This window comes from Macaca nemestrina, chromosome Y (genome assembly GCF_043159975.1).
Source record: "Macaca nemestrina isolate mMacNem1 chromosome Y, mMacNem.hap1, whole genome shotgun sequence".
Taxonomy (NCBI): domain Eukaryota; kingdom Metazoa; phylum Chordata; class Mammalia; order Primates; family Cercopithecidae; genus Macaca; species Macaca nemestrina.
Genome location: NC_092146.1, coordinates 3,598,759 through 3,626,000, shown reverse-complemented (window position 1 = coordinate 3,626,000; position 27,242 = coordinate 3,598,759). Strand labels below are relative to the sequence as shown.

The 27,242-nt window shown below is 42.0% G+C and overlaps 1 protein-coding gene and 1 non-coding gene across 5 annotated transcripts in view; both read right to left on the bottom strand.

The window, feature by feature from the left end:
- Positions 1–3,074: 3,074 nt before the first annotated feature.
- Positions 3,075–27,242, bottom strand: part of LOC139360993 (cAMP-dependent protein kinase catalytic subunit PRKX-like) — a 99,629-nt gene continuing 75,461 nt past the window's right edge. The window contains exons 6-9 of one of the 4 annotated variants that reach the window (XM_071089489.1): positions 24,244–24,301; positions 17,152–17,229; positions 12,514–12,662; positions 3,075–8,937 (exon numbers count right to left, since the gene is read on the bottom strand). In XM_071089489.1, coding sequence (XP_070945590.1) covers positions 12,537–12,662; positions 17,152–17,229; positions 24,244–24,301 — 262 coding nt within the window. In that variant the 3' untranslated portion in view covers positions 3,075–8,937; positions 12,514–12,536. Of the gene's footprint in view, positions 8,938–12,513; positions 12,663–17,151; positions 17,230–21,598; positions 22,032–24,243; positions 24,302–27,242 lie in introns of those variants that run through there. The other 3 variants (XM_071089490.1, XM_071089491.1, XM_071089492.1) reach the window with 3 other exon arrangements.
- LOC139361012 (U6 spliceosomal RNA) lies at positions 5,869–5,975 on the bottom strand. The gene has a single exon (XR_011618585.1). It is a non-coding gene; the product is annotated as a U6 spliceosomal RNA (small nuclear RNA).

Genomic DNA, 27,242 nt, shown 5'->3' with positions numbered 1-27,242 from the left:
AAATAACTGGCAGAAGAGACAATAAACTACTCCAAAACATCTACTAATTCACTTCCAAATGTTACCGAAATATGGCAGGTCCACATCCACTAGTGAATATTCACCTTACACACAGACTATGAAACAAAACACAAAATGGGCACTCATAACAAATAAAATTAATAAAGTTTTATTTGGGATTAATAACCTAACATGACATAGAAACCCTTTACTATGTGATTAGTTGCAAAGTTCAGAAGTTGAAGGAATGGGGAAAGATAGTTTACATATAACAACTGTTTAGTTGTTGTTTTTTGTTTTTGTTTTTGTTTTTGACAGAATCTCACTCTTGTTGCCCAGGCTGAAGCGCAGTGGCGCAACCTCAGCTCACTGCAACCTCCACCTCCCAGTACAAGTGATTCTCCTGCCTCGGCCTCCTGAATAGCTGGGATTACAGGCACATGCCACCACGCCCAGCTAATTTTTGTATTTTTAGTACAGACAGGGTTTTGCCATGTTGGCCAGGCTGATCTCTAACTCCTGACCTCAGGTGATCTACCTGCCTTAGCCTCCCAAAGTGGTGGGATTACAGGTGTAAGCCACGGTGCCCAGCCCTGATTATTTTATGTAGTATTGTTTGTAATACAAAAATGGCAAACCACTTAATTCTCTTTTTCTCAGACACCTAAATTACAGTGCATCTTATTCATGTCATATCATGACTGTAAATTAATATAAGGTAGCTATGCCTGGTGATAAGGTGAATCATCACTAATATAGTTTCACATGAGGAATGCACCACCTAAGTACCAGATATTGTTCTAGGTGCCAGGGTTTCAACAACAAATCCAACCAAAGACCAAATTCCTTGCCTGCCTGGAGTTTGCATTCTAGTGGGAAGAGGAAGATAATAAAAAAAGTAAACAAGAAAAGGGTACAAACCAGTAGAAAGTGCTCAGTGATGGAGAGTAAAAAAAACAAGTTTCAGAAAAGTGGTAGACAAGTGTTGGAAAGAAGTTAAAATTTTAAATGAAGTGCTGGAGGAATTGAGAAGAATTTGAGCAAAGAGTTTGAAGATGGTAAAGGTGAACGCTATGCTTGTATCTAGAAGAAAGAAAAGGGCCAGAGCAAAGGTCCCATGGCAGGAGATTTTGGGATGTGTTCTGAAGCACAGTCCAGGCATTGACAGTGGATGCCCTGGAGAGAGACTCTGGGACATTACTGACAGTGGGTCATGGAGACGCTTCTACACTGTTATGATATTATTTTGTCCTCTGAGTGCAAGAGAGCTATTGGAGGTTTCTGATCAGAAAGGGAGCCCACAGGAATAATTACTGCCCCTATTTGAAGAATGGATCCATTAATATGGAAAACAGCTTAAGAAACATGTCCACCACGATGGCCCCAGTGAGAAGCAGAGCCTGACCCAGGTCTCTGACTCATGACTCAAGGCACTTTCAAGCACCCCAGGCTCTTACTTACAATTCACTACACTGTTCATAGAAATATTTTCTGTTTGGCAAAGACCAAATGTTGACTTGGCAGCATTGAGTAAAATCCCGAGATGAATTCAGAGAAAGGAAAGGCAACACACATCAAAAAAAAATCCTTCGAACACCCACTGCAAGAGATCTTTATACTTCTTTTCTACTTCTTGCTGTGAAAGCTTAAAGGAAGATCACCATTTAAGTCCTGGTTCTTTCTGTTTTGCTCTCACTTGATGGCTCCCAAATGGTCCCCAATCTTATTTTTCTAAGTAGTGGTTTTCAACCAGGGGAGATTTTACCTCCCAGCGGCTTTTTGTAAATGTCTGGAGACATTTTTAGTTGTCACCACAGGAGTGGGGGCCAAGTGGGGGGATACTGGTATCTGGGAAGTAGAGACCAAGGATGTCTATCAACATCCTATAATGCACAGAATGGCACCAATCACAGAGAATCACCCAGCCTCAGATGTCAGCAGTGCTCAGTTAGAGAAACCCTGGGCATTTGCATAAGAAACTATCGTTCAACCTATCTAACCACCTATCATCCATCCCTATAAACCTCTATCCCTATCAACCTATTATCTATCATCTATCTATTCATCTATATCTACCTATCATCTATCTATACACATACACATACACACACACACCCTTTTTGGGCTCAAGCAATCTTCCTACCTCAGCCTCCTGAGTAGTGAAGACTACACCATGCACCACCACATCCAGCTAATATTTTCATTTTTTTGTAGAGACAAAGTCTCACTAGGTTGCCTAGCTCAAATTTTATAAATTGTAAGAGAATTGTGAAGCCCATATGACAATGACCAAAGTAGATATTGATAGAGAACTTTTTACACATTATGAAGTGGTTTTATTTCTGGGATATGTTTTAAGACTTATTTTCATTGTCACAAATGCTGTAACATTTACAATACAAAACATGACAATATTTACATAATATTAAAAAATTAAAAAAATAATTAAGCCATTTGAAATATTAATTCAAATTTGAAGAACCAAACCCTCAAAAAGATAAATTTTTTTTAAAATGTGCCATCAAAATTTATTCTGTCTAGAAAGAGTACATCTACTATAATCTTTGGAGCCTAGAACGAGGATGATCAGTCATTACTTGAAGAACACATTTAAAGGCAGAAAACTAAGCTAAACTTCAGTGAAGATAAAAGGACAGAAAGTGTTAAGGAATAGCCAAATCAGGTGAAGAGTAAGAAAATAAAGGTATAGGATCAAGATATAGGCAAATGATTAAAATGGTAGGTTCTCCTATGTATTCTGTGAACCTGGAAGGAGTCAGTGCTTCAAGGTGGATCCCAGGTCACTAAATGGGACTACATTGCCCAGGCTGGTCTCAAACTTCTAGGCTCAAGCGATCCTCCTGCCTTGGCCTTCCAAAGCACTGGAATTATAGGCATGCACCTCCATGCCTAATTATAGCAGCTTTTTTGTACTCTGTGCAACAGAGACCGTGTGTCCTGCAAGGCAGAAAGTATCTGCCATGTGGCCCCTACAGATAATTGCCCATCCCTGGATTAGACTAAAGGAGAAAAGCCACAGCTTGTTTGGAGACAGAAGCAGACGAGACTCAGACTTCTGAAAAGATAAAAAGTTTTATTAAACAAACCTGGAATCAACAGTATTATTACATAAATTAGACAGCAGTAAAATTTTCCTAGGGCATATGTACAAATCACAGTGATTTCCATTGTGCAACAAACAGACAGGATTAAAAATAGGCACTCCCCTCCCTGACCCCCCATGAGAAGGTGGGGTCACCCCGCGGGGTTCCCAGTTCTCGCTCGCCAAGGGGTGCACAAACCTGCAAAGGCACTCTGCCTGTGTGCGCGGCATCCGGCGGCAGTCACAGGGCCCCAGAAGCATGGTGGCAACACGGTGAGGCTGCCCAATGTTCAGCGCAAAACAAGAATTCAGCTACAACAGCTGAGCAGAGCTCAACAGCCATCTCACAGGATAAGGACCGTGGAAAGGCTTCAAATCCCATCCGCTAGAACACAATTGTAATGCCTTTTACATACAGAACAGACGTGTCCACCATGGAAGATCAAACTAAGCCTCAACAGAACCTCCCGACACACAATAATTTACAGAGAACCTGACAGGGCATTCCCCTGTTATTAGGAAGGACTCTTCTGCGGGGTGCAAGGCCATAAGGTTTGCAAAGCAAACTTGATTATGAAAAAGCTTGGTGAAAATACAGCCCCCCCACCTTCACCAAGACACACAAACACACACACGCACACACACCCCCCCTCAAAGAAACTATCCAAATGCATCAACACCCGTTCACGTGCTTTTCTTCTTGCTTTTGTTAAGTGAATCCCATTCCTTTAAGTTAGACTAATTAGAAGGCCTTCTTGCCTCCGTCAGCAACAGAGAAAAAAACAGTGCATACGACTCCTCCAATGTGTGTAAAATGCATGCTGGTAGATTGAAGGAAAGATGAGAGGAACCCGGGCACCCCATTTCAAATCTCTACAACTGGAGAAATCAAAGGCTGCAAGGACTGTGTAGACCTGATGCAAAGTTAACTGGCTACAAAAATAAAACCCAAGCCAGTGCTGTCTTGCACTCTGTTCACTCAGTAGGTGGAGCCATGAATGCCTATGACATTCTGGTGTGGTATTTGTGCAGCCTGAGGTGCACCCTGGCTACAGAGTTGAGCCTTGGGGTCTTTAACAGTATTAAGCCATAGTTTCACAGTTACAATGGTCCAAAGAACTAGAGGCCACGTAGGTCAAACACAGAAATGGCGAACACATCACGAACCACTCAACTGTTTGGTTTCACTGGTGATTTTTTTTAATTTGTAGTGATTTCAAATGATTTGGTGTTTTTGTTCTTGTTTTTGCTTTTTCTTCGAAGCAAACAAATGATTTGGTCTTTAAGTGTGGACAGAAAGAAACAAAACGCTGAATGAGAAATTCACTAACAAGTGATTGTGCAGTTGTTTGATGGGCACGGAGAGGGAGTGGGGCTGAACAGCATTTTGAGGGGACGAAGCGCACAATCTTACCCCACTGCTGGGGGGTTTCTGCTTCTTATTCTATCATGCTGACAGCAAATATAATGTGCCCATCACTGGCTATAGATACGTTTAGGCTAAGCAGGATTTAGACTTTTGTTGCAAAGAATTAGAAGAATTCAGTAGATACAATGTATACTATTTTGTTTGACTTTATTTCCTTCCAGGCTTTATGAATGCCTATGAAAGCAGGCTGGTGGCATTTCCCTTCAGAAAAACAAGACTTGCCCCAATATACTTCTTGTTGTAACATATCCATTTCTTAAAGATATTCTCTTACAGTATTCCAATTTAAGAAAATACTTCCAACTCATAAAATTACATAAGCAAAGTAAATTTGTAATGTTTCTCTGATACAAAATTATGTGATTATTGTAATGAATTTTCCTCCACATTTTGCACAGTGATTGTTTCACAGGACCATCTATGCAAAAATGTTGCAAAATCCACCCAGGTCAACTATTTTTATTTTGGGAGATGCAGTCTCGCTCCTTTGCCCAGGCTGGAGTGCAGTGGCACAATCTTGGTTCACTGCAGCCTCTGTCTCCCAAGTTCCATATTCTCCTGCCTCAGTCTCCATAGTAACTGGGACTACAGACCCGTGCCACGACGTCTGGCTAATTTTTGTGTTTTTAGTAGAGACAAGGGTTTCACCATGTTGGCAAGGCTGGTCTCAAACTCCTGACCTCAGGTGATCTGCCTCCCTGGGCCTCCCAAAGTGCTGGGATTGCAGGCATGAGACACAGCACTCTGCCAGGTAAACTCTTTTTAAATTATTAATAGTGATTGTTCCATGTTTTAGCTAATTTTGATTAAATTAACCTCTACATGACACTGGGCCCTTTAAACTATGACCCCGCCATGGGCAGTTACCAGGTAGCCCGTGTCACTTCAAATGCTGAAATGTGCATGACGGTCAAAAGTGGGTTTCACACCATCACACGTTCTTGGAATTGCTTCTAATTTCTCATTTGTTCTCTATGGCTACAGGCTGATAACAATGTCCGTAAAGAACGAGGTCATCCATGTGCTTGCATATTTCATTTTCCTGCATATCAGCTCACAATTAAGGCATTTCAGGCTTTCCTGATGCTAATTTTCATCTGAGTATGAAATCCTGGATAATAAAACAGACAACCTAAAAATAGGCATATGGACTCATGGGTCTATGTACTTTTTAAAATGTGCTCAAGTGTTTCATTTATGGTTTTATTAATAATTTTTAAAGTAGAATGTTCAATAATATTACTATGATTTATTTTTATAGTCAGCAAACATGAGACCTAATGCTTTTCCTTCTAGCTCCACATCTCAGTGCACAGTATAACCTTTTTAAAAAAAAAAAAATTTGGAATGCTGCATGAATATACGGATCTTCCTTGCAAAGGGAGCCATGCTAATCTCCTCTGTGTCATTCCAATTTTAGTATACCTGCTGCCGAAGTCAGCACCAGTTTCACCTTTTCACATTCACGGTGAAACTGATGGGAAACTGCATGCTACATGTTTAGACAATGATGGCCCTCAACTGTTAATCCCAACAAGATGGTGAGTGAGACGCACAGGCTGAAAATACAGTTGTCTAAAACATTTCCACATTTCACCATCTGAACATCATTTTCCACTGACTGATTAATTGTAAAGACTTTATTCTACTGAACCTACTAATTTTCTCACCTACTGAGTAAACCGCCACGTGAAGAAAAGGTCACTGATGAAAAACAGTGGCAATGTTCTGTTTCTGCAATTTCACTGTGTTTTAACATTTTTTTTCTTTTTATAGAGATGGGATCTCGCTATGCTACCCAGGCCAGTCTCAAACTCCCAGGCTCAAGCAATCTTCCTGCCTCAGCTTCCCCAAATCCTAGGATTATAAGAGTGAACCACCACAATCAGCTTCACTGTCTTTTAAAGCTTTAAAGTGGACGTTCTCTTCATGCCATCTTCAAAAGCAAAAAGCCACTGAGGTTTTTTGGGTGTTTTTGTGTGTGTGTGGAGGGAGGAGACAGGGTCTCACTCTGTCACCCAGGCTGGTGGGCAGCGGTGCTATCTCAGATCACTGCAACCCGGACTTCTCTGGGTTCAAGTGATCCTCTCATCTTAGCCTTCTGAGTAGCTGAGACTACAGACATGCTCCACTATGCTCGGCTAATTTTTTTGTATTTTGTAGAGATGAGGTGTCCCCAGACTAGTCTTGAACTCCTGGGCTCAAGCAGTCCTCTCACCTCAGCCTCCCAAAGTGTTAGGATTACAGACGTGAGCTTGACCCAGTGCCTTCTTATTTGTAGGCGAACTCTGGCCAAATCTGATTACATTTCTCTTGACAGTTCTCTACTTTTAAATAACTGAATGGCTTTTCCTAATAGACACTCTCCACAGTACTAGATGTGTGATGTGTGTGCAGAAGAGAGGTAGCAAGTGCTAGAGGGAGAAATATCTTCGCAGGTACTGCTTGAAAAAACAGCTCCAATAGCAAGGAATGCACGATGGCTCCAGAGAACCTGAGCTATTGAGTTTTGAGAAGAGATAAGGAGCCAGGGGGAACCCAACTGTCTTCTCACTGCACACATTTTCACCAAAACATGGCAAGGGCACATTCCACCCCCACTCTGGGTGCAGAAGGAGACAGATGAAAGCAGGACATGAGAAAAAGAAGAGGTGGAGAAGAAAGTATTGGAGGTCTTGAGTGTATCCCTGTTGTCAACGAAGAATTCCTGGAAGGCTCTAAGTCTACTTCTTCAATGCTCTCACTCCTGCCACAGCTGGGCCCTGTGACCTCATACACAGCAGATTTGAGCAATGCCATACTTAAGCTGAGTCAGAGTAAAGAGAAAAGGTGCACCCTGTTCAGATGTCTACAGCAAGTTTTGAGCCAGGATGGTCCAGAGAAAAAGCAAGGAAAAAAATGAGTTACTTACAAAGCAAGATCCCACGCCCACAGTTTATGCTGTGTCTAGCATGACCCACATTTAGCGAGAGATGTTTCAGGACAAACTCACTGTATGGCTGTCATGACATCAACACCCAGAGAAGAACATCTGGAGGCTGCTCCTTCGGGGTGTCTCCCCAATCACTTCCCAAGAGATGACTCTCACTCCTGGATTATTCCGCATAAAACAGCATGATCTACTGAGGAAGATTATTAGGCACACTCAATATGAACATTTATGAGAAATTAGAAACAGGTGAGGTTCCTTTCAATTCTGCCACTTACTCACGTCCCATAGATCATCTGTTTGTCGCTTTTCCCAAAACTACAGGTGAAATAAAATATCTGCATAAAGGTCAGCCTTACAGGTGAACTGATCTTAAAAGTTATTTGGGAAGTATGGGAGGTGTATTTTGTTCAAAACATTTCAACTGGGACTTTAATAGGTAGCCATTTACCTGTGCAGGATGAATTTTTTTTTTTAATACAGGGTCTTGCTGTGTCGTCCAGGCTGGAGTGCAGTGTACAATCACGGCTCACTGAAGCCTCAACCTCTTGAGCTCAAGCCATCCTCCTACCACAGCTCCTGAATAGCTGGGACTACAGGTATGCACAACCACATCCGACTAATTTTTATAATCTTTGAAAATTCTGTAGAGACAAGGTTTCACTATGTTGCCCAGGCCAGTCTCAAACTCCGGGTCTTAAGCAATCCTCCCAGCCCAGGCTCCCAGAGTGCTGGGACTACAGGAACGAGCCACTGCACCTAGCCCAGATGAAATTTTTGAATGTGACACAGGTTTTTTGAATACAGTACATTGCTCCAACAATTTCAAAGTCATTGTAGATTCCTGGAATAAATTCGCTCCCACATCTTCTTCTCCATGTTTCTCCTTTTAAAGTCTCACATTACTAGGTAGGAGGCACTGAAGATATTGAATGTAGACACCTCCCACCCCCCGGATATTTTCTTCCCCCAAACTATAAAATGCATATGAGATGATTTTTTAAAAAATGCATGCAACATACCCTTCAGATGTTGTCCCCAAGAGAAGAAAATTTGAAAAACCAAATTGAAAAATAAAAATTACAGGCTCTGTGAAGTATGAATATTTACATCATTGCACAATTTGTATGCATCTGCCATAATGACTTCTACATATATATATATACACACACACAATTTATGGTTATAATCGAATGAGTCCAGTTCAAACTTATAAAGTCTATGAGAAAAACTAAGACAACACTAAAAGATAAGACAAAATCTACAATCAAACAATTTTCAAAACCTTCCTACAGTGTGGAATTCCAGTTGCTTAAATAATGCCAGTTCCATTAATTTCAACTGTGCTCTGATCTATTTCTATACACACAGGTACACAGAAAAGTGGAAATGTCCTTATGCCGTGAAGAAGACATTTTACTTCTGGTCTGCTTAGGTGCAGTTCTTTGTTCCAGGCCGATTCCAATCTTCCTGTTTCTAGCATGAAATAGGATGAAAGATTTTGTGAGTTTCTCAGTAACTGGATGAATTTCGTACTCATGATCATCTCAATGATAACACAAAGGTTTCCTTTTCCTAAGTGACAACAAAGAAAACTTCCCTTTGTAATTCTTTTGCAAGGATCCATAAGCCTGAATTCTAAAAGGAGAGGCCAATAAAAAGGAAATGAAGAATGTTTCAAAGGTAAGGGTTTTTTTTTGGTTGGTTGGTTGGTTGGTTGGTTTGAGATGGCATTTTGCTTTTGTTGCCCAGGCTGCTGTACAATGGCGCAATCTCAGCTCACTGCAACCTCCGCCTCCTGGGTTCAAGAGATTCTCCTGCCTCAGCCTCATGAGAAGCTGGAATTACAGGCGCCTGCAACCATGCCCAGCTAATTTTTGTATTTTTGGTAGAGACAGGGTTTCACCATGTTTGCATGCAAGGCTGGTCTCAATCTCCTGACCTCAGATGATCCATGCGCCTCAGCCTCCCACAGTGCTGGGATTACAGGTGTGAGCCATCTTGCCCAGCCCTGTTTTCATTTTTGAGATACGGTCTAACTCTGCCATCCAGGCCGGAGTACAGGGAAACAATCACAGCTCACTGCAGCCTCAACTTTCTGGGCCCAAGCGAGCCTCCCACCTCAGCCTCTAGAGTAGCTGGGACAACAGGTATGTATCACCCACGCCTGGCTTTTTTATTCTTTGTAGAGATGGGGTCTCACTATGTTGCCCAGGCTTGATCTCAAAAACCTGACCTCAAATAAGCCTCCCACCTCAGGCTCCCAAACTGCCAAGATTACAAGTAGGAGCCACCACACCCAGCCTAAAGAACGTTCTATCATATGCTTATCTTATCCATAAATAAAATTTATCCACCAATAGATGATGAGCTACACAACAAAAATGGGATCCCCAGTTCAACATGCTTCCTCAGAGAACCTTACAGCAAGACAGAAAATACTTTATCACAAAGTAAAATAAAAGACATAGTGAGTCAGTTCTCTTAAATTCCTCCTCTACATTCAGAAAGGCATGTGGGGTGATTCAAACAAAGACGAACGGCTAAAGCATAGTTTCTAAGCTGCCCTCAAGTGCAGTGATTCATCTGAACTGGTGTCCTATTTACAGGAGAAGATTTGGCTTCATGAAGAACTATCTTCCTGCACAAAATTCCTGAACCTCACCCGTCTTCACTGAAAATGCCAGAGATGTGTTTGGTATACAAATTAGTTTCGATAAAATTACTGAAATAGATTAAAATATTGCATATGGGCTGGGAGCAGTGGCTCACACCTGTAATCCCAGGACTTTTGGAGGCCAAGGCAGGCGGATCAACTGAGCTCAGGAGTTTAAGACCAGCCTGGCCAACATGGTGAAACCCTGTCTCTACTAAAAACACAAAAACTTAGCCTAGTAGGGTGGCAGGCACCTGTAATCCCAGCTACTCAGGAGGCTGAGGCAGAAGAATCACTTGAACCCAGGAGCCAGAGGTTGCAGTGAGCTGACATAGCACCACTGCACTCCAGCCTAGGAAACAGAGTGCGACTCTGTTAAAAAAAAAAAAAGAAAAATCATTAAACAGAGCCCTGACCACTAGACAAGCTATATCACAAATGATTTCAGCTGGGCACAGTGGCTCGCGCCTGTTACCCCAGCATTTTGGGAGGCCAAGTTGGGCAGATCATAAGATCAAGGGATCAAGACTAGCCCGACCAACATGGTGAAACCTCATCTCTATTAAAAATATAAAACTTGGCTAGGTGTGGTGGCATGCACCTATGGTCCCAGCTACTCAGGAGGCTGAAGCAGGAGAATCACTTGAACCCAGGAAGCAGAAGATGCAGTGAGCTGAGATCATGCCACTGCACTCCAGCCTGGCAACACAGTGAGACTCTGTCTCAAAATAATTAATTAATTAATTAAAAGATAATTCCACTTAGCAAAAACAATACTTACACATACTTTCTCAAGAATACAAACTAGACTGAGAAAGGTTATTCCCATGTGTGAAATCTTTTTCAGGGACAGTAGGGGCAGATGGGGACAGAATGTAATGAAACTATTCACTGATTATAAGACAAAAATCCATCCAATGGAAGCTTTTTTGTTATTTAAGTAAATTTTACACTTGAGGGGGTCTCTATTAGAGAAAGTATATGGCTGATCAACTAGGGGTCCTTCATACTAAAGCAAACCAGTTTTTACATCATTTCAAAGATTTCCTGGAGAGACATAATTCATAAGATGCTATGGGTAAGTCAGCAAAAATGTAAGCCCCAGAGTAGACCAGAGAAACACGAAGAGGAAAACACATTCAGGAACATCTTATGATTTTTAAAACCCACAACTGGATTTCATGAGCATTTACGATGTTCATAAAGTTACATGCTTTCATGTTAACACAAACCGGTCACCACTGTAAAAGCGTTCATCACATACTGAGGTGAAGTAAAAGTGTTCATCACATACTGAGAGGTGAAGCCATGCCACAGAGACAGGTTATCTTCTCGAGGTCATAGCCACCTATTCCTCTATCATTTTGTTCTCTATTATTTTAATTTTTATCCAGTTTTCCTCTCGATACATCCATGGAAACACCTGCCCAGGATGGAGGGCTCTCATTCACCCTGTCTTTCAGCAGGTTGGTTCCTCTCCCCAATCAGCAACTGTGACATTTGGTGTCTGTTTCAAATATTGGTTAGCCAACTGGCTTTCCACTTCACGTAACTGGGAAGACTACAGGAAAATTATGGGAATGGAAATCAATGTGGGAAAAACAAGCTATGTCAATGAGTAGACACATCACTGACAATATTTTGCTTCACTAGTATTTTTCTTGCTCATATGTTGCAGGAAGAAAGATCTAATTGAAGCCATATAACCGAGCAATTTAGAATTGAGGAGTAACTGAAAGCTCTTTTAAATCCATATTTAAAAACTAATAATAGACTTTCAAAGACTCAAGGAAGTAACAGTCAAAACCCTTTTTCAGTCATCTTAAATTAAAGGTTAGCAAATTTCATGAGGGATTCTAAAAAATATTATTATTATTTAAAAAATAATAACAGACCTTCAAAGGCTCAAAGAAGTAATAGACTCAAAATCCTTTCCAGTCATCTTCAGTCAAGCTTAGCAAATTTCCTATGAGGGTATGTTTCTTCTTATTATTTTTTAACCAAAGGGGACCTAAGAGACTTTTGAAAATACTTGTTAATTATTGTAAGGAAGCTCGCCTGTCACTCAGGGTTTCTGGAACAGGGACCAGAAGAGCTGGGCTTCTCAAATGTTCAGGCACACACAAACCACCCAGGGGTCTTATTTAGATGTGCAGGTTCTGACGCAGAAGATGGATTCTGAACTGTGACGCCGATGCCTCCGACCACATGCTGACCTGGAGTCACAGGCATGGCTGTGTTTATGTCACTGACCCTTGGAATCATTCCCCTTTGCTCTGCTTCACTGCTGACCTCTGTGCACATGAGGTTAAGCCCCATTCAGTAAATGCAGCCTCACCTGGATGTGGGGTCGAGTCAGTCTCATTTTATGGTAATTACTAAATATAAAGATATACCTTCCAGATGTGAGCTCCTGACCTCAGAAATTCCTGAAGATTTCTAAATCCTTCTGCGGCACGGGCGCGGCTGTGTCCCAGTCATTCTCGGGGTAAGTTTCGAAGTTGGACGTGTCACCGTCACCAGCTATCTTGGGCACGATGGGAGGCTGTGAGACATGGCCGAAGCACAAAGACATGGTTAGAAAGGAATGGGACGCTTGGATGCTGCACACACCCCTTTACTTCTGTCACTGTACCTAAAAATGAAAATGATTTGCAAAACACTAAAGCGGTCTTCCCTTTGTTTATGAACACGGCAATCTTTGAATTAAAATATTGTGAATAAGGCTAGGTGTGGGGGCTCACGCCTATAATCCCAACACTTTAAGAAGTTAAGGCAGGAGGGTCGTTTAAGCCTCAGAAGTTTGAGACCTGCCTGGGAACACAGGGAGTCCCGTCTCTACAAAAAATACAAAAAATAGCCAGGTGTGGTGCTATGTGCCTATAGTCTCAGTAGGCTGAGGTGGGAGGACTGCTTGAACCCAGGAGGTCGATATTGCAAGTGAGCCATGACTGCACCACTGCATTCTAGCCTGAATGACAGAGTGAGATCCTGTCTCAAAATATATACATATATAGTACTAACTAAGCTATGGTACAGTCATGTGATGGAATACAAAGCAGTTTTTTTTTAAATGAGGAAGCTGGCTGGGCACAGAGGCTCATGCCTGTAATCTCAGCACTTTGGGAGGCCAAGGCGGGTGGATCACCTGAGGTCAGGAGTTCGAGTCCAGTCCAGACAACATGGAGAAACCCTGTCTCTACCGAAAACACAAAAATTAGCTGGACACAGTGGCGGGTGCCTGTAATCCCAGATACTCAAGAGGCTAAAGCAGGAGAATCACTTGAACCTGGGAGCCAGAGGTTGCAGTGAGCCAAGATCACACCACTGAACTCCAGCCTGGGCAATGGACCAAGACTTTGTCTCAAAAAAATAAATAAATAAATAATAAAAATAAAAATAAAATATGAAGCTACCCAGGTATGTAGACAGGTCTCCAGATTATACAGTCAAGTGCCAAAAGCAAGACTATAATCATGTACATACTATGCTTCCCTAGATTACTGTAAATGAGTGGCAAAAATAACAATGCATGTATCCATGTGGGTTTTTATTAGCACAAAGAAAGTCTAGAAGGATACACAGAAAAATGTAATAAAAGGTGGCTTGGAGGGGGTAAGAGGGAGACTTGACAATATATCTGTTTTAATATTGACCTGGTTTTTGACCAATGTGAACAGATAAAATGTATTCAAATTGTTTTTTAAATGCAATTTAATACAAATAAAGTATTTGAAAAGGTAAAACTTTGAACAAAATGATGTGCATCAGCCCACGCCCAGTGGCTCACGCCTATAATCCCAGCACTTTGGGAGGCCAAGGAGAGTGGATCATTTCAGGTCATGAGTTTGAAACCAGCCTAGGCAACATAGTGAAACCCCATCTCTTCTAAAAATACAAAAAAAAATTAGCTGGATGTGGTGGTGCACACCTATAACCCCAGCTACTTGGGAGGCTGAGGCAGAAGAATCACTTTAATCCAAGAGGTGGAGTTTGCAATGAGTTGAGATCACTCCACTGCACTACAGCCCAGGCTCCAGCCCCAGAAACTCTGGTCTGAGCTGAGGCCTGGAAATAAGCATTTTTAAGCATATTTCTAAGCATTCTCCATTCTTTTGACTCTGAAGTGCAAAGGTGAAAACACTATCATTGAACACTCCAATTAGTAACATATGCAGTGCAGAGTGTGCACGAAAGCCAAGATATGGAATCAACCTAAGTGTCCACCAACAGATGAATGGATAAAGAAAATGTGGTCCATACACACGATGAAAAACTATTCGGCCATAAAAAGGAATGAAATCTTGTCATTTACAGCAACATGAATGGAATGGGAGATCATCATGTCAAGTAAACTAAGCCAGGCCAGGTGCAGCAGCTCACGCCTATAATCCCAACACTTTGGGAGACCCATGCTGGTGGATCACTTGAGGTTAGGAGATTGAGACCAGCCTGGCCAACATGATGAAACCCTGTCTCTAGTAAAAATACAAAAATTAGCCAGGCCTCTGTAATTCCAGCTACATGAAGCTGAGGCATGAGAATCGCTTGAACCCAGGAGGAGGATGCTGCAGTGAGCAAGATCATGCCACTGCACTCCAGCCTCGGCAACAGAGCGAGATGCTGTCCCAGAAAACAAAAAATAAATAATAAATAAACCAAGCCAGATGCAGAATGAGAAATACAAGCACATTCCCACTCACATGTGGAAACTAAAAAAGTTGATCTCATGAAGGCTGACAGTAGAATGATGATTACCAGAGGGTGGGAGGGGTATGTGGGTGAGTGATGAAGGGGAGATGAAAAAACATTGGCTAATGGGTACAAACATTCCAACAGATAAAAGGAATAAGTTCTAGTGTTTGATAGCACAGTTGGGTGGCCAAAGTTAACAACAATATATTGTATATGTCAGAATAGCTAGAAGACTTGCAATATTCCCAACCCACAAAAATGATGTTTGAGCTGACGGATACCCTGATTATCCTAAGTTGATAATTACACATTCTTTTTTTTTTTTTCAAAGATGGAATCTCGCTCTGTCACCCAGGCTGGAGTACAGTGGTGCGATCTCGGCTCACTGCAACCTCTACTGCCTGGGTTCAAGCAATTCTCTGCCTCAGCCTCCAGAGCAGCTGGGACACGCCCAGCTAATTTTAATAGAGATGGGGTTTCACCATTGTGGCCAGGCTGGCCTTATGCTCCTGACCTCCTGATCCACCTGCCTTGGCATCCCAAAGTGCTGAGATTACAGGCATAAGCCAGCATGCCTGGCTAATACATTCTATACATGTGTTGAAATACAACATGTACACCCATAATTATGTACATGTGATAGTTACACCGTTTAGCAGCTGTGTAACCTTCAACATGCTGCTTAATTTCTGAGGTAGTCTCATTTATCAAATGGACAAGAATTGCATACTTATAAAAATGCCAGATTTTTTTTTTTTTTTTTTTTTTTTCTGAGATGAGGTCTCACTCTGTCACTAGGCTGGAGTGCACTGGCATAATCACAGCTCACTGCCACCTCTGCATACCAGGTTCATGCAAATTCTCCTTCCTCAGCCTCTCAAGTAGCTGAAACTACCAGTATGCACCACCATGCCCGGTTAATTTTTGTATTTTCAGTAGCGACAGGGTTTCACCATGTTGGCCAGGATGGTCTCAATCTCTCAACCTCACGATCTGCCCACCTAGGCCTCCCAAAGCGCTGGGATTGCTGGGTTTTTGTTTTTGTTTTTTTGGCATGGGGTCCAGCTCTGCCACTCAGGCTGCAGGGCAGTGGTGCAATCTCGGCTCACTGCAACCTCCGCCTCCTGGAATCAAGCAATTCTCATGCCTCAGCCTCCCAAGTAGCTGGGAATACAAGCATATGCCACCACACCTGGCTAATTTTTGTATTTTTTGTAGAGATGGAATTTCACCATATTGCCCAGGCCAGTCTCAAACTCCTGGGTTCAAGCGATCTGCCAGAGTTGGCCTCTAAAAGTGCTGCAATTATAGGAGTAAGCCAGACAAAAAGCCAGATGTTTAAAAATAAGCAGTTTGGCCAGAAATGTTCCAAAGAATATTCTCCACATAATACACCACTATCACTGAATGATTACCATGGAGCTAGACACATGCTTATCTCTGTAATCCTGTTTACCACTTTCCACTAAAGAGGAGGGAGCTAGTCAGGAATCAGGCCAGTTCTCCTAAAATCTGCTTCAAAATCTGAGATGAGTGTCCATCCATGAATGAACGGACAAAGAACATATGATATATGACTGGGTGTGGTGGCTCCCGCCTGTCATCCCTGCACTTTGGTTCTGGACCAGCCTGGGCAATATAGTGAGACCTCATCTCTTAAAAAAAAGAAAAAAGAAAAAGAAAGAGAAAGAGAAAGAGGGGAAGGAAGGAAGGAAGGAAGGAAGGAAGGAAGGAAGGAAGGAAGGAAGGAAGGAAGGAAGGAAGGAAGGAAGGAAGGAAGGAAGGAAGGAAGGAAGGAAGGAAGGGTGGGAGGAAGGGAAGGAGGGAGGGAGGGAGGGAGGGAGGGAAGGGAGAAAGAAAGAAAAAGAAAGAAAGAAGGAGACAGAGAGAGAGAGAGGGACGGAGGGAGGGAGGGAGGGAAGGAAGAAAGGAAGGAAGGAAGGAAGGAAGGAAGGAAGGAAGGAAGGAAGGAAGGAAGGAAGGAAGGAAGGAAGGAAGGGAGAGAGAGAGAAAGAAAATGTGGCATACAGACAGGATAGAGTACTACTTGACCATAAAAAAAAATAATGAAATCTTGTTACTTGCAGCAACATGGATAGAACTGAGATCCATATATTAAGTAAAATAAGCCAGACATGGAAAGACAAACATTGCATGTCCTCACCCCTTTATGGGAGCTAATTATCACTAAGACACAGAGTGGGGAACTTGGTTTATGAATGGTTTTAGACAAATTAATTACATGTCAGGCATCAATAAAGAAGTCCCAGGATTCAGAGACAGTCCCTGTTAACGGGAGAGCTCGGGCGTACTGAGTCACCCACTGATATGTGTTGTACCTTCAGTTTTCTCTGCGGAACAGCTTCCCAGTCCACAGAGTGGAACCACCGATGGCGTTTCACATCATTTGCCCCGTTCTTCAAAAGAAACAACACGTGTCATCAGTGTGTGGAATTCTGACACGGCAGGAAAGAAAAATACCCCAAAGAATCTCTACATTATTCTAGTATTGAAACAAATGGAACAAGTTTGCTGCATTTTGGATAACTGTGCCTGGAGGGTGAGCTGCTAGGAAAACCTGCCAGCAAAGCTGTTAGTGTTTTGTTTGCCCTTTTTTGTTGCAGAAACAAATCCAGTCATTCTGCTCCTGTGCAATGCGTTGGCATTGCGGACCAAAGACGAAAATGATAAATACGATTCCATCTCTCGACATGAAATTGGACACCCAGTAATTTCCCAGTTTGTCTCCTGTTTTCATCTTGCAAACTTATTCAGTATTTTACAGATATAGAAACTAGGGTTCACTGAAAGATATTAATTTGCTTAGTAGGAACCAGCAAGTAAATAACAAGACTGGGAACTCAAACTAAGGATGTCCAATTTAAGAGATCTTAGGAACGATATTGCATGACCTGGCAATTAACAACCTGCATTCAAGTCGGCCTGCTTCATGCTCAAGGGTAGCACCAGGCATCGGCTGGCTCACACTGTGGCCATCACGACCTCTGAAATCCCTCCCAAGGCAACAAATAATAGCTGTTGAGTTTTACCTTCAGCAATGTTGTGAATAAAAGTAAGAGTGTTGTGAATAAAATAAAATAAATTTTATCCATCAGATAAAATTCTAATTTGGATACTAAAAGATGTGTAGGTACTCACATGCATACACAGTAATATACACACACACACACTTATATATACACACACACATTGATATATACATACTTTTATACACATACACGTTAATATATACACATATACTGATCTATACACATATTTATATACATACACACGTTAATATATACACATTTATATATACACATACACACATATACACATTTATACACATTTGTATATATACATATTTATATACATACACACATTTATATACATACATTTATATATACACACATATGCATACACACAATATATACATGTATTTACATATTCACATACTTATATGCATACACGTTAATCTATACACATATATCTATATATACATATACACATACACATGTTAATATATACACATATTTATATATACACACACTTCTACATACATAAGTATCCAAACTGTGTGTGTGTGTGTGTATGTGCATGATATAAAGTGTGTGGGGGTTGGGAGCAGTGGCTCACATTTATATGCCAGCACTCTGGGAGTGCACTTTGGGAGTCCTCAAAGAGGACTGCTTGAGCCCAGGACTTTGAGACTAACCTGGGTAACAACGTGAAACCTGGTCTCTACAAAAAAGTATTAAAAATTAGCCAGGCATGGTGGTGCGTGCATGTAGTCCCAGCTATTCGGGAGGCCGAGGTGGGAGGATCACTTGAGTCCAGGAGGTCAAGGGTGCAATGAGCTGTGATCACACAACTGCACTCCAGCCTGGGTGACAGAGCAAGCCCTTGTCTCCAAAAAAAAAAAAAGAAAAAGGCCTGTAGTCCCAGCTACTGGGGAGGCTGAGGCAGGAGAATGGCGTGAACCCCGGAAGCGGAGCTTGCAGTGAGCTGAGATCCGGCCATTGCACTCCAGCCTGGGCGACAGAGCGAGACTCCGTCTCAAAAAAAAAAAAAAAAAAAAAGAAAAAGAAAAAAGTTAGTGTATGTGTGGGTGTGTTTCTACAGTCATGAGTCTCGAAATAATGCTTCAGTCAACAATGGATGACATATACAGTGGTGCTCCCATAAGATTATAATGATCGTAAAAACTCCTATCCCCTAGTGACGTCACGGCCATTGTAACCACAGGACAGCGCATCCCTCCTGTTGCACTGCTAGCCGTATAACAGTCTAACACGTATGTTATCTGCAGCACCTAATAGTTGGTAATGATAATAAATGACTGTCTCCCTGATTTATCTATTTACTATACTCTACTTTTTTTTTTTTTTTCTAAGATGCAGTTTTACTCTGTCATCCAGGCTGGAGTGCAGTGGTGCCATCTTGGCTCACTGCAGCCCATGCCTACTGGGTTCAAGTAATTCTCATGCCTCAGCTTGAGAGTAGCTGGGATTACTGGCATGCACCACCATGCCTGGCTAATTTTTGTATACTGTGTAGAGTTGGGGGTCTCACTGTTGTTGCCTGCACTGGTCTGGAACACTTGGGATCAAGCAATCCTCCTCCCTTGGCCTTCCAAAGTCCTGGGATTACAGGTGTGAGCCACTGCACCTGGCTTCACACTTTATATCTATATACCTATATTTTATATATATATAAAATATACAGGTATATCTGTATACTATATATAAACATATATAAATAGATATAATATGTACATCTATATTTACACTTATATATGTATTATATAGATTTATATATTTATATTTCTAAATATAGTTATTTATATGTAATATACACACTATATATTTATAGAGATATACAAATATCAATATATAAATACATAATTTACAGATAAATCTACATATATGTGCAATTATCTATTTATATAATGTATAGATAAATCTATTCCTTTGACCTTTTTGTATGCTAGTTTGTATATGATGCATAAAAATGCCATGTGTATATATAGATACACACACTTTATATTATATAAATAAATTTGTATGTAATTCTCTATATATTTTACATTTTATATATAAAAAGTGTGTGTGCAAATACATGTGTGTTTAAGGCCAGCTAATATGAAAAAAAGGAACCCATGTGCCGGGGATTTTCCAAGCATGAATGGCACAGCAGTGTCCACAGAGGATGAAGGAGTTCAACAAAATGGATGTGGTTCCAGAAGAAGGGAAGACCCCCGAATGAAGAGGGGCCAAGTGAAGAGAGAAGAACAACAAGGTATGATGGTTACACATATGTGACTGGGTGGTTCATCCATCCTGGCTGCATGAACGTTCATGGGAAAGACCAGGAAATCATCAGAAGAGAAGCACAGGATGAGAGGAACCTGGAAGGTTCTGAGCACCAAGCTAAAGCCCTGGGGTCCCAGGCTATGAATGACAGACCCTCTTCCTACAGAAATGGGGAAAGTCAGGGGCGTTGAGGGCGGTGCCAGAAGCAGTTATGACAACTGCCTGGGAACGCAGTGATACACCCAGGCTAAGGATGGCAGTGCAGGTGAGAATGGAGAGGTGGTCAGAGCAGGAGAAAGAGTAAGTATTCCTCTCTAGCGCACCCATAGACCAGGGGCTACACAGGAATATACCTCCATTTTAATCAGACTGTTTCTTCCCTGACAATGTAAAAATAGAAAGTAAGCTTCAGCAATCCCAGTACTGTGTATACACCCAAAGAAAAAAACAAATGAGTATATCATTTGCACCCTCTGCTCATTGCAGCAAGGTCAAAGCAGCCAAGATGTAGTAGAATCAACCTACATGCCCATCAAGAGGGAAGTGGATAAAGAAAATGTGTGATATATATGCCATGGACTACTATTCAGCAAGGAAAAGGAGGGAAATGCGGTCATTTTCAAACACATGCATCAACCTGGAGGATAGTGTATTAAGAGAAATAAGGTCCAGGCATGGTAACTCACACCTGTAATCCCAACACTTTGGGGGAGGCTGATGCAGACAGATCACTTGAGGTCAGGAGTTCATGAAGAGCCTGGCCATCATGGTGAAACCCCATCTGCACCCAAAAATACAAAAATTAGCCAGGTGTGGTGCAATCCCAGCTACTCCGGAGGCTGATGCAGGAGAACCTTTGAACCTAGGAGGCAGGGGTTGCAGTGAGCGGAGACTGCGTCACTGTCCGCCACCCTGGGCAAACGAGCAAGACTGTCTCACAAAAAAAAAAAAAAAAAAAGAAAAAAAAAAAAAAAGAGAGAGAGAAAGAGACAGAAATAAGCCAGACACAGATAGACAAATACAGTCAGACCTCACTTATACGGGAAATCTAAAAAAGTTGAACTCATAGAAGCAGACAGTAGAATGGTGGATACCAGGGGCTGGGAAGGGACTGAGATGGGAAGTCATTGGTCAAAAGAGACAAAAGTGAGTGAGACAGGAGGAACAAGTTCAGTCAGTCACTTGCACAGCTCGGTGACTATAACTAATGATGTACTCTCAAGAATCTCTAGAAGAGTAGATCTTGCTGGGTGCAGTGGCTCTTGCCTGTAATCCTAGCACTTTGTGAGGCCGAGGCAGGCAGATCACTTGAGCTCAGGGGTTTGAGACCAGCCTGAGCAACACATCACAACCCCATCTCTTAAAAACAACTTTTTTCAGAGTAGATCTTAAGTGTTCACACCACAAATAAATGGTAATTATGTGAGGTAATGCATATGTTAATGAACTCAATGGACCAATTCCACAATGGGTGCATATTTCAAAACTTCATGTTGTACATGATAAATAAAACCATGTTTATTTGTTAACTTTACAAAAATAAAATAAAATAAAATCAATGTTTTCTTGAGTCTTTTTCAGTTTATCTTCTTATCAGGAAGCTTTAACTAGACTTTAAGACCTAGTTTGACAGTTTGTGAGTTTTTCCCCAATTCCTTTGATGAGGAAACTTGTTCTTTCCCCTAGGAGGGCACCTATGACAATCACTACACCACTCCCAGCAGATTCTAGATATGGGTCATCTGTGATTCCCTGCAGTTCCGGCAAGAGACCCAGCTCTTTTCTAAATGGCTGTGGCATTAATACAGGACCCATCCACTTTTATGAAGAGCCGTGGTACAGATGAATCCACACTGTGCAACCTGGCTGGACAGGCTCCTTGGAGACCTGAAGGTATCAGTTGCTGTCTACAAATAATGTAAAGGACAGAGGCTTGACTACTGTTACAGAGTAAACAATGTCTCTCAAAAAGATGTGCATGTCCTCTCCCCCGAGTGCCTGTGAATATCACCTTATTTGGAAATAGGGTCTTTGCAGATGTAAGTAAATTAAGGTTCTTGCGATGACATCATCCTGGAGAAGGGTAGGCCCTAAATCCAGTGACAGGTATCCTCATAAGGGACAGAAGAGGAGACACAAACACAGAGGAGGATCCCCCCTAGAGCCTCTAGTAGGAAGTAGACACCATTATCACACACTGGGCAGAGGCCCCCAAAGTATATGCCCATGTCCTGACTCCCAGTACCTGGGAATGGAACCCTACATGCAAAAAGGGATCTTTGTAAATGTAGTTAAGGGAAGGCTCTTGAGATGAGATATTCCTGCATTAGGGTGGCCCTGAACCCAATGACACGTGTCCTTCTGAGAGAGAGAAGAGAAGACACAGACACAGAGGAAAACACCACATGGAGGCAGAAGCAGAGACTAGAGTGATGTGGCCACAAGCCCAGGGATGCCACAAGCCCAGGGAGCCCCAGGAGCTGGGAAAGGCAGAAAGGATCCTCCCCTAGAGCATCTGGAGGCCTGAGACACCTTGATTTCAGAGTCCTGGCTTCTAGGACTGAGACTGTGAGAGCATAAATTCCTGTTGTGTAAGCCCCTAGTTTGTGGTCAGTTGTTATGGCAGCCACTAGAGACTCCCAAACCACACAGAGGGTGCAACACAAACCCAAGAGAGCCAAGTGGTTCAACCCTCACACCCTGGTATACTGTGTCTCTCCAAAAGGGAATTTACAGGGTCAAGATGTACATGGAAGACCCTCCATGTATAAGTCCCTCCAATGTTGTCCAGAGCTAGAAACAGCCTACGAAAAGTCCATGAATTCTATCAGGTTCAGGGATGCCAAAACATGCATATAAGGTATGATATTATTTATGGAACAGTTTTTGTCAATTATGTATTTGCTTCCACACAAAAAGTTTGTGGAAATCATACCTGATGCACAACTTCTAAAATCATTGCTTGCATACGTAAAAATATATACACCTATATGGCAGAACTATTCACAAAAGACAAAGGTGGAAACAGCCCAGGTGTCCGTCCATGGATGAATGGATAAACAAAACAAGGTCCACCCATACAGTGGAATACTATGCAGCCAGGAAAAGGAACGAAGCTCTGATACAGGCTACAGCATGGATGAACCTTAAAGATGTCATGCTCAGTGAAACAGGCCAGACACAAAAGGTGACATTTTGTACAATTCCATTTTTAGCAGAGCCCAGAATATAAAACCCTAGAGAGAAAGTCAGTAGATTAGTGGTTGCTTAGGTTAGGGGTCCCTAACCCAGGGGTCCCCAACCCCAGGGCCATGATCCAGTAGCAGTCCATGCCCTGTTAGGAACCAAAATGGGCCACACAGTAAAAGGTGAACAGCAGGTGAATGAGTGAAGCGTCACCTGTATTTACAGCTGCTCCCCCATCATTTGTATTACCACCTGAGCTCCACCTCCTGTCAGATCAGCCATTGGCATTAGATTCACATAGGTGCACACACCCTACTGTCAACTGCACATGTAAGGGATCTAGGCTGCATGCTCCATGGAAAAAGTGTCTTCCACGAAACTAGTCCCTGGTGCCAAAAAGGTTGGGGACCACTGACTTAGGGCAAGAGAGGAAGAAAGACTAGCACAGTGATAGCTGAAGGGTGCAGGGTTTCTTTTTTGAGCTAATAAAAATGTTCTAAGATTAACCATGGGGGTGGCTGTTACATAATTATGTGTATACTAAAAGCCACTGAATTGCACCACATTTTAGAGAGGTAAATGGCATGGCGTGTGAATTCACTCTCCTTAAAGCTGTTTAAAAATGAGATAAGTAAACAAAATAATGAATAATAACTTATAAATTGTTATTGCTCTATTAGCTTGCTCAGAGGTGAGGGGAGATACGGTGTAGACCCAGTTTGACGTTGTGCACCCAGACACCCAGATTTGATAGATCTTTCCTGGTAGTTTCAAGTAAAATTTAAAAAACAATGAATGAAAAACCAGATTTTAAATTTGGTAAAGTTTAAAGACCATTGAGGCTTGGTTTATATCTGCACACATCATTGTGGGTGTCAGACGGCAGACATGCACATTGGGTACCACTGAATACCTATGGGATCAAATACTGACCTTCATGTTTCCTAATCGCCTTGTTCTGTCAACCACAAGCAGTTTCTTAATGAGGTCTCTTAGGGAAAGGAGACAAAAATAAAAAAGCAGATCATTTATATCAACATCAGCAAATGCAACATGGCAACAGATATAAGATCTACCTGATATGAGGACGGCAGTTCTATTTCCACTTTGGCAAAACACTTTGTAGTGCTTATTTCATACTATCATGAGCTCTCAAATAACTTATGCAAGGTTGGGCTGCCCCATGCATGGCTGAAGTAAAGGGAAAAGTGTTGATTACATGTTTGTAAAGAAACTACCCCTTTGAGTAGAAAAGGGTGAAATTTATATGTGCCTGCAGGGAGGATCCAGACACTTAACGTAAACATGCCTGTCAGGCTGTCCCTGCAAAATAGAAGACATCTGCTTTCACCAGCATCCACAGTCACACGCTGCCCTGGGGGTCTGCTTTCACCAGCATCAACAGTCACACGCTGCCCTGGGGGTCTGCTTACTGATGGAATTCCTGTTGTAAAAGGCTGGCTTTCCCATAAGCACACACATTAGGATGAGTCTCCTAAGTCTGCTTCTTCACTTGTAATCTTCCTTTTTAAATAACAGACCATGTCAGAAGTACAGCACGTGGGGAGGCCAAGCACATTGACTTACGCCTGTAATCCCAACAGTTTGGGTGGCCGACGGGCATGGATCACTTGACGTCAGGAGGTCAAGACCAGCATGGCCAACATGGTGAAACCCCACCTCTATTTTAAAAAACAAAAAAATTTAGCTGGCACATGCCTATAGTCCCAGCTGTTTGGCAGGCTGACGCACAAAAACTACCTGGACCCAGGAGGTGAAGCTGCAGTGAGCTAAGATGGCACCACTACATTCCAGCCTGGGTGATAGAGTGAGACTCTGTCTCAAAACAAAACAAAAGAAAAACAGCAAGCTGGTTCAATTAGGATGGGTAGTTAGAGATGATGTTGAAGACTTCCAGTAGATTAGGTGAGTTTTAAGACGCATATTTATGCAAGTAGAAATGATCATGTGTGTCTGCGTGTACACACACAATACACTGAGTATATTATATATAACATACATAATATGATATAATAATATATTGAAGTCCCCCCAAATAATCCAATACCCACGACCCTGGTGTAAGCATCTAGGCTTTCCTGGCATAAACTACAGCCCAGGGAAAGAAGCACGAACTTGGACTGGGTTACTCCCAGGTTCTGTGACGGACTGCGGAGTCTCCGACAAGCCAGGTGACATCCCAGGCTCAGACTCCACCATCTAGACTATGAATCTCGCCAGTCCTGTCTGATCAGAAATTTAACCAGTTTCCTGCCACCATGCTTTCTGAATTACGATGGGATACTTGTCAGACTTCACAGCTTCTCTGTCTCAAAGTAAAACTCAGAGACCATCTGTCTGCCCACCTAAGGCTGGGATTTTGTATCCATCCTGTAAGGCTGAAAAGCTTTGAGCAGGGTGGGGAATATAAACATCACTGAAAAGTTAGCTTTACAGTACTTACTGAGTTTCTCCTTCATTATTTCGACATCCTCCCCCTTGCCAAAAAATACCAAGGTCATCAAACACCATACCCCCAAAACATTCCCAAATCAATGTGGGGCTTTTTCCCCATGTAGTTTACACCACTGTCTGCCCCCTTAGTGCAATACTAAACTTAAACCTGACTGGAGTGGGATTATAACAAAGATTTTTTATGCTTTTAGATTTTAAATAAACTTCTGTTTCCTTATAATTCCAGTCCAATCAGCTATAAGTGTGTGTGCTAATGGGGCAGGCAGTGGTGTAAATTATACAGGAAGAAAAGCCCCATGTTTATTTCAGAATGTTCTGGGGATCACCTTAATAAACTTCATTTTTTTTTCTTTTTTCTTTTTTTGGTGTTTGGCATGTAAGAAAACAAAGTGTTTGATGGCCTTGTTTTTTGTTTTTTTTTCTTTTTGAGTTTGGCATCTAAGAAAATGAAGATTTATCTAAAATACAGGGAATGGTGGCTTGTAACCCCAACTACGCAAGAGGCTGAAGTGGCAAGATCACTTGAGACCAAGAGTTTGAGACTCATGTGGATAACATAGTAAGACCCCACATCTCTACAAAAAGTCAAAACATTAGCAAGGCATGGTGGTGCATGCCTGTAGCATCAGCTACTCAGGAGGCTGAGGTGGGAGGATCACCTGAGCCCAGGACGTCAAGGCTGCAGTGAGCTATGACTGTGTCACTGCACTCCAGCCTGGGTGACAGAGCAAGACACCCTTCTCTTCAAAAGAAAAAGTAAACTACCAAAGCAAATTCTTGTAAAGCAGTTCAGAAAGCAAAGAATGTGGGTGAGTAGGGGCCCCCTAAAAATGCAAAGCCCTCTAAAGAAACACCACAAGTGTCCGCAGCTATAGACGTGTCCCTTGACTCCAGGATAGGCGATATGTCTGCCAGCACTCTTTTGATTCACCATAGCCAAAATTCTAAACTTTATGTGTGATCCTGACACCAGCTGGCTCCTCTTAGATCCAGATACTTTCAGTTGTGAAAAAAACACCAGAAGATAATACCTCTGCTGAATTGGTAACAAGCCCCAGAGCTTTGTTTTGGTGTTTTTCTTTTCTTTTGAATGGTATTTATTTCTATAAGGAATGTCAATTCTGATGTGCCATATGTCGAGGCAAAATGTTTATCCAGTCAAATGTTAAAAACTGCAGGAAGCAACATACCACTTTAAAAGCTGAGAATCAAAGTTCTAGCATCACGGCCAACCAGAGACAGCAATTTGCATAAGAAAAATGGGTCACTAAGGCCAGGTGCAGTGGCTCACACTTGTAATCCCAACATTTGGGGAGGACAAGGCAGGAGGATCACTTGAGCCAAGGAGTTGAAGATCAGCCTGGGTAATGAAGCAAGGCCCTCCCCATACCCATCTCTACCAAAAAAAAAAAAAAAAAAAAAGATACGAGTCATTGAGCTCTTGCTTCTCAGTCAAT